We start from the raw sequence: 9,954 nt of genomic DNA on the forward strand, positions 1-9,954 counted from the left end.
GAGGGGACAGTGCCAATTTGACCATATCCTTGCAGCAACCTAAATAACCAGAGACAGATGAAGATAATTTCGTAATTATATTTATGTACAGAAAACTTAGCAGTGTACATTTAGCCCAGCTTAGTGGCGAGTTCTTTAGCCTTTGCCTTTTCCAGCTTGGCAATGCGAGCCACAGATTTAGGACCCAGGACGTTGCCTCCCCAGTGGCGACGGATCTGAAATGACAGAAACAGCAGTCAGTTTGGCCTAACACCCTACCTTTAATTCATAGATGAACTATTCTGTACTCAGTGGTTCTATTTTTTGACTTAGAGGATTTCTCTCATAGCCCTGGCTGTCCTGGACTCGCTTGGTAGACCAGGCTGGCTTTGAACTCAAGAGATCCACCTGCCTCTGCTGGGATTAAAGGCGTGCACCACCACGCCTGGCTATTCAGTGGGCACCCAAATCCAACTAGCCAGTCCCGTGTTCTGTATAGAGTTGCTCACCTCATCATATCTGTCGTTGTAATTGGTCCTGATGGCTTCCACCAGCTTAGCCAGAGCACCCTTGTCTTCCCTGGCAAGGAAAAGGGGGCGGGGGGGGGGGTTTAAAGGATTTTATTACTCTTAGGGAAGCCAGGTATAAATTCCCAATTATTTAATTTTCGCCTCAGATACAGTGTGACCACATAGTTGATTCAGGTGAAGAAATTCCTAACCATCACTGGCAAATGGCCCCAAAGCGGGGAGGGTAAGGTGTGGGTAGGGAAGAGAAGTTTTAGGGACAGTCCCGAATACTCACGAGTTAACCTGTGTGAAGGCAACAGTGGTGCAAGTCTTCCTGTGGACCAGCCGCCCCAGTCTGGCCTTTCCCTTGATGATGCAGTAGGGGACCCCCATCTTTCGACACAGGGCAGGCAGGAAGACCACCAGCTAGAAGCAAGCATGAACTGTAGGTGCTTGAGGTGAAAGCAGTACCTGCACTGCTACTCTGTGGCAATTGCTCAGGGTTAAAAAGCTCAGGTAATTGCACTTCAAGGTCACTTCAGTCAAAGATTTTCATCACTGCAAGAGCCACACAAATCTGGTCTGTTCCCCCAACTTAGCAAAAACAGATCCACCCTCCAGAAACAAGGGACCCTGGTTCTGCACGTGTTGCTCAAAAGCCGGCCAGACCTACCTCAATGGGGTCTACGTCATGGGCAATCACCACCAGCTGAGCCTTCTTGTTCTCCACCAAGGTAGTGACTGTATTGACCCCTGGAATACACAACCACTTTGCCTGAATGCTTGGCCTACTAACGACAGTCACCAAAAAGGCAGTTCCACCAAGCTGTGACTCAGGGTTAAAAAGCTCGATTTCACTCTTCACAGTAATTTCAGGTGAAGAAATTCACACATCATTGCACAGCCTGCCCTATTACCCTCCCTTTCCCAGGGGCTACCAACCCGCTCGAAGGACAGGTGGTCTCTTAGTCGGGACGTCCCCTTTCCCAGCGGCTTTCTTCTCCGCTCGCGCCAGCAGCCTTATCTTCTTCTCCTGCTTTGTCTCTGGCCTGTACTTGTGCGCGAGCTTAAGTAACTGGGTAGCTGGAGGAAACATTCTTCAGTTAGACACTAAGCTTGAGATCTGAGCTCTGCTGTGTAGGACAGGTTAGCTTCCCGAGTGCCCAATTCTAACCTTTGTCACGTAACATTAACAGCCTGGCATTAAAAAGTTGTGTGGTGGGCCTCTGAACCTGCTGTACAGCTGCGGCATGCACCTACACCTGTAACAAACTAAACTAAACTAAACCCCAAAACCACCCTGGGGACATATGGCTTTAATCCCAGCACTTGAGAGACAGGGGCAGAAGTCTCCCAGTTCAAAGCCCGCCTGATCGAGCTCCAGACAAGAGACCTTGTTTTTCCTACAAAATCTACCCTTGTATGGGATGTGCGCCGATGAGACGGCCAGAGGTCAACGTTGGGCACCTTCGCCTGTGGCTTCCCCACGTCACCCTGTTTTGTAGGCAGCGGTTACTAAGGACCACCCCCCCCACACCTCCAGTTATGTATGTACGGGCGCCGACGAGTCTCAGCGCTCGCGCCCACACAGCAAGCACCCTTTTCCTACCGAAGCCACACCTCCCAGCCCCCATCACTTGTTCTAACGTGACATGCGCTGTAAAAAACCGACCAACTCAGCACCCGCCGGATGCTCTGGGGAGCAAGTGACCCGCCTCCGTGCCACGGAGCCTCCTCACCTGTCTGCCGGTCCAGGGCCTGGGTGAACTGGTTAATGGCGGGAGGTACCTTGAGCCGCTTGTAGAGGATGGCCCTCTGCCGCTGCAGTCTGATGTAGCGGGGCCATTTGACGAAGCGAGTGAGGTCTCTTTTGGGCTGGATGTCCTGCCCTGGGAAGCGGAGAGAGAGGGGGGGACAGATGCAAACGGGGCGCCTCCGGGCCGTGCCGGCCTCACGCGGGGCGCTCAGGCAGGGGGAGGACGGGACGGGGAATCGGCGCATCAGCGATCTTGGTGGTTCGGATGTCATCACCGTTATTTCCGATAGCAAATATTCGTTCACATCATCTGCACGCCATCACCGCTCTCCCTGGCAACGGGGGGCCCCGGGCGGCCAGCTCGCACCAGCACGCCCAGCGCCCGCCGCGCCCACTCGACGCCATTTCTCACCGATGCCGAAGTTTTTGGGCCGCTTCTCAAACAGAGGGTTGACCACCTTCTTGGCCTCCTGTTTCTTCACCACGGCGGGGGCCGGGGCCACCTTCTTCCCCTTGGCTTTCTTTCCCTTGGGCTGGGCACAAGAGAGCATCCCCGTGAGGCTCTGGCTCCCGCCATCCCATCGGGCGCCGCCACTCCCCGTCCCCGCGTGCCGCCCGCTCCCGCTCCCTTCCAGGGGAAAGGGTCCGAGGCGGCGGCGGCGAGGGGCGGATGGTGGCGGATGGCGCGCGGGTACCCACACTCACTCACCATCTTGCTGGGCTGGAGGAGAGAGAAAGAAAAGGGAATTGTGGGTATTATGTAAGCGGCCGCGGAGATCGCGAGAGCAGACGCCGGCGCGGGATTTCGGATTTAAAGCGACAGGACTCACTCCTCAACTCTTGTCGGCGGGGGCGGGGCTTGAGGAGCCGCGGCTGCGCGTTGGCGGAGGCCGGCGGGACCAGAGGTGTTAAAGGAGCGACCTGAGAGGCGGCGGGCGGCGGGAGAAGGGAAGGAAAACGGGGCGCGTTAGTGGGTGCTCTGCTCTCCTGAACGGTAAGGAGCCGTAGCGGGGCAAGTGTTCGCGGCCGGGGGCGGGGGAGGGGGGGGCAGCTGTTCTAGCGAACCTCCCTTTTACCCAGCTGAGTGCTCGGTTCAGGTCGCACCGGACTGTGGCTCTCACCCAGGGCTCGCCATGGCCCAGCAGAGAGCTCTGCCCCAGAGCAAGGAGACGCTGCTGCAGTCTTACAACAAGCGGCTCAAGGACGACATCAAGTCCATCATGGACAACTTCACCGAGATCATCAAGACGGCCAAGGTACGAACGTGGTCGCAGTTCCGAGGCCATGGGAGAAGGGGGGAGCTGGCTTTCCCTGGGGCCTGGGTCTCGACTCCGCTACAGGGATGGGGATAGAAAGAGAATGTGACAGACCTGTCAGGTGCGTGTGGGAGCAACGAGGCTTTAAAAGAACAGATCGGCAGGTAACTAAAACAGCTACACAATGACAAGCGCGGGTAGAGCAGCGTAGAGGACTGTAGGCCAGTTGCTAGGGCTCTACTTTAGTTACTGGGCACTAGTCATCTGGGCTGAGTTTCCCCCCTGCCGTAGATTCTTTTGATGACTAATGAGTTTGACCTTTTATGCTGACCCCCAGCCATAAGACTATTTTTGCTGCTCCTTCTTCATTACTAATTTTGCTACTCTTATGAACTGTAATGTAAAGATGTTTTTGATGGCCTTAGGCAACCCCCCATGAAAGGAGACCCACAAGTTGAGGACTGCTGCTCTATTTAAAGAATTTTGAGGTGCCTCAAGCCCACTGAGATGTGTGTCAGTCTCTAGCGGGTCCATCTCTAAGATGGACAGTAAGAACAGCAGTTCAGGCGTTTGTGAGGGAGCCTTGCTTAGTCAGCTGCTCAACATGGTGCCTGCCCAGGAATGGTCCCTTGAAAAGACACTTTCTGGCTGGGGATGCTGTTGAGATGGTAAAGTGCTGCCTAGCAGCCACAGAGCTCTGCTTTATTCAGTCCCTAGCACCGAGTAAACCAGACATTTGCACAACTCTTTAATGCCAGACTTAGGAAGTGGAGGTAGGAGAATCAGAAGTTCAGGGCTATCCTTAGCTACATAGTTGTGGCTAGCCTGGGTTACATGAGAGCCTTCCTTTAAAACAAAGATCAAAAGTTTTGTCTTTTAGCCAGGTGTGGTGGTTCACAAACCTTCAGTCCCAGCACTCAGGAGACAGAGACAGGTGGATCTCTGTGAGTTCGAGGCCATCCTGGTCTCCAAAGCAAGTCCAGGACAGCCAAAGCTACACAGAGAAACCCTGTCTTTAAAAACATATATATATATATGTTGTCTTTTAACTCCTTTATTGAACATCTTTTTTTCCCGGAGACAGGGTTTCTCTGTGTAACCTTGGCTCTCCTGGACTTATTAAACATCTTATTTCATGTAAACTTTCCCAAAAAGAGTTGGCAGTGTCCTTTTGGCATGAAGTCACCTATTGGTACCCACAGAACAAGAGGGGGTTGGAGTGGACATTGCAAGCTGTCTAGATAGGAAATAGCATGCTGGGTCTGCAGGAAGGCCTGGCAGACAGGCTGTGGTGCTGGCATGGGGTGGTGGCGGCCGTTGGCTGTTGGGTTCCTGTGAGCCAGGCTAAGCCAAGTGGCTGCGTGTGTTGACTCTAGGCTTTCTTATTTGCCCTCAGATTGAGGATGAGACACAGGTGTCGCGGGCTACTCAGGGCGAACAGGACAACTACGAGATGCACGTCCGAGCTGCCAACATCGTGAGTGGCCAGGGTGGACGACACTGTGTAGGGGTTGTGGATGGAGTCCAGAGCAAAGGAGCACAGGGCACAGTGGAGTAGGGCAAAGCAATCTCAGGAGACTGCCCCTTGTGGGCAGTGGGAGGAGGGCACACAGGTGGCCATGGCCATTCTGTGCCGTAGCCATTCTTGTGACATGAAGGGTGCCCAAGGTTGGTTGTGAATGGAAAGGTAAATGGCTTAATGTGTGAGGGGTCATGTGTGACGTGTGAGGATGTGTGACGTGTTGCAGGGAAAGCCCAGCAGGCCAGTGTCTGTGCAGTGGGTATAAGCTGATGACGATGTGGGGGCCCCAGACCCCAGTGAATCCTGCCCAACTTGCAGTTGTGCCATTCCTGGGAAAGGAGGAAGCTTGGGGTGTAGTGTGGGCGTTGAGTGGGATGCACAGGTGGTGCACATGGTGTGAGAGGGAAGCTCCTTACAGTGGGCAAACTTACCCCGCCTGTACTCGGGGTAGATGCTCCTCCTCCCTCCCCACACTGCTGTGCTCGGGGTAGGTGCTCCTCCCCCCTCCCCACACCTCCTGTGCTCGGGGTAGGTGCTCCTCCTCCCTCCCCACACCTCCTGTGCTTGGGGTAGATGCTCCTCCTCCCTCCCCACACCTCCTGTGCTCGGGGTAGATGCTCCTCCCCCCTCCTCACACTGCTGTGCTCGGGGTGGGTGCTCCTCCTCCCTCCCCACACCGCTTGTGCTCGGGGTGGGTGCTCCTCCCCCCTCCCCACACCTCCTGTGCTCGGGGTGGGTGCTCCTCTTCCCTCCCCACACCGCCTGTGCTCGGGGTAGGTGCTCCTCCTCCCTCCCCACACCTCCTGTGCTCAGGGTGGGTGCTCCTCCTCCCTCCCCACACCGCCTGTGCTCGGGGTGGGTGCTCCTCCCCCCTCTCCACACCTCCTGTGCTCAGGGTGGGTGCTCCTCCTCCCTCCCCACACCGCCTGTGCTCGGGGTGGGTGCTCCTCCTCCCTCCCCACAGTTGGCCCTATGCTGGCTGGTACTTTCCTCTGTGGACCATGAACCTGAGACTTGCAGAGAACCCACTGTTGGCCCAGCCCCGGCCTCACAGCGCGGTGCCACTGCCTCTGCCTCCTCTCACATTTACCCTGATTGCCATGGTGCAGGTCCGAGCTGGCGAGTCACTGATGAAGCTCGTGTCTGATCTCAAGCAGTTCCTGATCCTCAATGACTTCCCTTCAGTGAACGAAGCCATCGACCAGCGTAATCAGCAGCTCCGCTCCCTGCAGGAGGAGTGCGACCGCAAGCTCATCACCCTGCGGGATGAGGTCTCCATTGACCTGTATGAGTTGGAGGAGGAGTACTACTCGTCCAGGTACAAATAGGGCAGGACTCTGTGCAGGTGGTGCCTGCTGCCCGCCCAGCCCAGCCAGGGCCTGCAAGGGCCTTGTGCTTTTCCAAGTGTTCCTTGGCAGCAGAGCCCCTGACTAGAGCATTTGATGGACAGCCAGCCACCAGCCGGGGCCCAGGCCTTCCCCTCAATGAAGAGGGATGAAAACACAGAACTCCGTGTCAGCAGCTGAGGCCAGACAAGGGCATCCCCCAGGGGGCCAGGAAGCCCTCCTGGGCAGCGCAGTCTCTGCCTTACTGCTTTAGATCTCTGTCTGTCTAGACATTTCAGCCAAGGCTGGATTGGCCCCTTGTGGCCTTCCAGGTCTATAACTCTGTCCACTCTCTGGGACACCACTGCCCACTTCTTGCTGAGAGATTCAGTTCCATGTGGATGCCATCAAACCCCTCAGGGTAGAGGTGGGGACGCTGGGAAGGAGGAGGACGGTGCTCAAGCAGAGTGGCCTGGGATGCTTGGATAGCCTATTCCTGGTCAGCTTAGCTTCATTCATGGAGCTGGAGCCTCCTGGGTGAGACCTACGCTGGCCCCAGAGGATGGCAGCAGGCAGGATCTGTCCCTGGCCATCCACAGGGCCACTCAGATCCTGAAACCTGACACTTTCCCATCCAGAGAGGCCAATGGGAAATATGTGGGAAACTGAGGCTGGAGAGTGGAGGCCTTGCTCCCACCCCCGTAGCTTGCAGTTTAGGTTCCGTCCAGAGCTAACCTGGTTTCCTCTGGCGGTAGATTTGCTGACAGTGCACAGAGGCTGCATCAGGAGCTGCAGCTGTCCAGAGCTGCTGTGGGTGTGGTCCCGGCTTCCTTTTCCCGTCTTAGACTTGGTGTCACTGCCCAGCTGGAGCAGTTCTAAAGTTGTCCAGAGAGTTCTGGGGCTCTCCTGGGTCCCAGTAGTCATCAGCTTAGCATACAAGTGGGAGCATCTTCTGCACTCCAAAATGGCAGACACTTACACCCACCCAGAGTGCGTCCCTTCCTGTCTTCCTGTCACTACCCTTTAAACAGCTACTGCATCCAGGGCACTTGGGGGGATCGGCCCTGTACAGGGGTTAGGGAGGAGGGGATGAAGTTGCTAAGACAGGAACCCAGAGTGCCAGGTTTCCAAAGCCTCCGTCCCTCTGTGTCACATGCATGAGTTTCTGGGACAACCTGAGTCCCCTTTGGATAGTCACCTCTCTGATGGTAAAGCAGCTGTCCTCTGCCTATGACTTACCTTAGGTGGTCTCACCTGACCTTACTGGCCCACCTGCTGCCCGCTGCCCTGCTGCCCCACTGCATGGCTGTTCCTGCCTTTTGACTCGCTGCTTGCTCCTCCTGGCTTTGCCTTCCCTCCACTGTCCTGGGGATGCTACTCTTTTTGTCTTGGGTAGTTCTGAGAGGGACTGCTGGGGACAGGCATGGGGGAAGGACAAAGCCCTGTGCAGATGAGACAGCTGTGGAAGCAGCTGTGCTCCAGAGAGCCACTGCCATGTCCGCGGAGGCACAGTCCTGGCCTCTTCCGCCCTCTGGTCTTCCCCGTGTAACATAGGGAAATGAAGCGCGGAAGCTAGGGCTGGAGCAGTGGTCGCAGGGAGCTGCCCAGGCGTCTGTTCCTGACTGTTATCCAGTTAGGCCAAGACACTGGTAGGGACAGACAAAGGTCTCTGCCACCAAGAGCTCTCTAATAGTTTTATCACTACCCTGCTGGTAAGGGGTGGGCAGTCAGGAGGAGACCCACGGGGACAAGGAGAGTCCCAGGTGCCAGGAAGGACATGTGGCCCATGGGGAGCGCTTCCCTAAGTCACATGGCCTGTTGATGCCATCTTTCTTTGGAAGCAGGGGTGGCCAGAAGTGCTTAGCAGAGGGGCCAGTGCAGGAGAGGAAGGGGAGGCAGTCAGGTGATGGTCATTTCTTAACTCTGCATCTGTCTTGCTTTCCCCTCCCTGGCTTTCCTCTGCCTGCTCCTGTCACTCCTGGGGGTTTCTTGTGGTGGCAAAGCTCAAGTCTCTGCGAAGCTAATGACCTGCCTCTGTGCGAAGCTTACTGGAGGCTGGACCTCGACACAGATTCCGCTGATGGCCTCTCAGCCCCTCTTCTGGCGTCCCCGGAGATTGGTGCTGGTCCCTTGCAGTCTGCAGCCTCTGCCCACTCGCATGGTGGTGGCCCTGGTCCCACGGAACACACCTGAGCCTCTTGGGGGTACCTTCTCAGGGCAGCCTTCTCCAGGGCCCTCGTTGATCAGAAAGGATGCACACCAAGCCTAGCTTTTTGCAGTCTCAGCTCCCACTTGCAGACTTTGGGATCAGGAGACACTGTAGCCTCAGGAACCTGGCCAGGCCAGGGCCAGTTCCCTGTGATAGCTGGGGAACGCCGTTCATTTATTTACAGGCAGCACGCCTTGCATCTCTAATAGCTGCCTTCCTGGCTGCCAGGTGAAACTGTGTCCCACTGAGGACCCTGAGTGAGGAGGGTGGCTGGTGAGAGGAAGACAGTGTCAGCTTGTTATTTAGAATTGTGAGGTCCTCGATGGACCTTAGCCAGTCCAGTCACCCATCCTTAGGCTCCTGTTCCTATGTAGAGCCCTGTCCGCTGCCTGGTGCCTGGAACACAAATGTCTGGGCCACAGCTGACAGTCCTAGCAAGACTGTGAGAGGCAGCTAGCCAAGCCGTCTTGCTGGATTCCACCACCATTTCCGTTCTGTACTTTCGTGATCAGACTGTTGAATAAAACAGTACCTTTTTGTGTTGTTCATCTTTCTTTCCCAATCAGTCCATGATTGCCGGTGGGTCCCCCACTAGCGTCTTGGTAAATGAATGAAAAAAAAAATTTGCCTGTGACTGCAGCACCTGCACCTCTGGTGCCACCCCAACTTTGCACTATCTGTCATGCCTGAATCTTAGAAGCCATAGGCTTGGAGGGGCAAAGTTAAGTGGCAGATACAACTAGGAACTCAGGACCCCACTGTTCTGGGGCAGATGTGTGCTGTCAGCTGTCACTCTTAACTACCATCAGCATGCTTCATTCATGAAAGTGTCTATGAGGAACATGGGCTGGTCGCCAGGCACCTACAAAACCAAACAGAATGTAGCGCACACATATGTGGCAGGGGGAAGTCACTGCTCTCAGTGAGGGAATTTACCATTAGTGATGTTTGCAGAGGTAACTGTTGGAAGAGTTTGTGAGTGCTATGGAGCCACAGGCTGGAGGAGTTGAGGAAGGCACACCCGAAGCAATGGTTAGGAAGGGTTTCCAGCCAGGCGTGGCAGTGCGCAGCCTCCCAGCACTTGGGAGGCAGAAGTAGGCAGATCGATGTGAGTTCGAGGCCAGCCTGATCAACAAAGTCCAGGACAGCTAGGACTACGCAGAGAAACCCGGTCAAGGGAGGGTTTCCAAAAGCCTTAACGGAAGACAGATTCCTTGGTCAATTCTCTTTTCACATTTAAAAGCGAAGCTTCTCAATTTGGGGTACCGCTGCCTTTCTCTCCAGCTTGTGCAGCTGGGAATGTAGCTTTTGTATCCCCTCGCCCCCCACGATCATTAACTTGTGAGTGGCCAGGACCCACGCAAAAAGCTCTACTTAAAGCAAGGCCTGTTAGTGGTC

At 55.5% G+C, this 9,954-nt stretch overlaps 2 protein-coding genes across 4 annotated transcripts; one reads left to right on the top strand and one right to left on the bottom strand.

Annotated features, from left to right (window-relative positions):
- Nucleotides 1-64: 64 nt before the first annotated feature.
- RPL7A (ribosomal protein L7a) lies at nucleotides 65-3,051 on the bottom strand. The gene is made up of 8 exons (XM_084799314.1): nucleotides 2,954-3,051; nucleotides 2,657-2,777; nucleotides 2,228-2,377; nucleotides 1,431-1,571; nucleotides 1,162-1,241; nucleotides 784-914; nucleotides 489-558; nucleotides 65-215 (listed from the first exon to the last, which is right to left on the bottom strand). Exons 1-8 carry the CDS (start codon nucleotides 2,954-2,956, stop codon nucleotides 111-113), a joined length of 801 nt encoding a protein of 266 aa, XP_084655440.1. The 5' UTR covers nucleotides 2,957-3,051; the 3' UTR covers nucleotides 65-110.
- Nucleotides 3,052-3,075: 24 nt separating this feature from the next.
- Nucleotides 3,076-9,093, top strand: MED22 (mediator complex subunit 22). Of its 3 annotated transcripts, none has more exons than XM_084799313.1 (5): nucleotides 3,076-3,238; nucleotides 3,370-3,500; nucleotides 4,897-4,977; nucleotides 6,132-6,340; nucleotides 8,351-9,093. In XM_084799313.1, the coding sequence occupies exons 2-5, from the start codon at nucleotides 3,378-3,380 to the stop codon at nucleotides 8,538-8,540; spliced, it is 603 nt and encodes a 200-aa protein (XP_084655439.1). In that variant the 5' UTR covers nucleotides 3,076-3,238; nucleotides 3,370-3,377; the 3' UTR covers nucleotides 8,541-9,093. The 3 variants fall into 3 exon arrangements, with proteins under 3 accessions (XP_084655439.1, XP_084655438.1, XP_084655437.1); XM_084799312.1 differs by having other exon boundaries at nucleotides 3,077-3,238; nucleotides 3,325-3,500; XM_084799311.1 differs by having other exon boundaries at nucleotides 3,077-3,238; nucleotides 3,342-3,500.
- Nucleotides 9,094-9,954: the final 861 nt, after the last annotated feature.

Source organism: Acomys minous (genome assembly GCF_964271855.1).
Source record: "Acomys minous genome assembly, chromosome: 10".
In the NCBI taxonomy this organism is placed as follows: Eukaryota; Metazoa; Chordata; class Mammalia; order Rodentia; family Muridae; genus Acomys; species Acomys minous.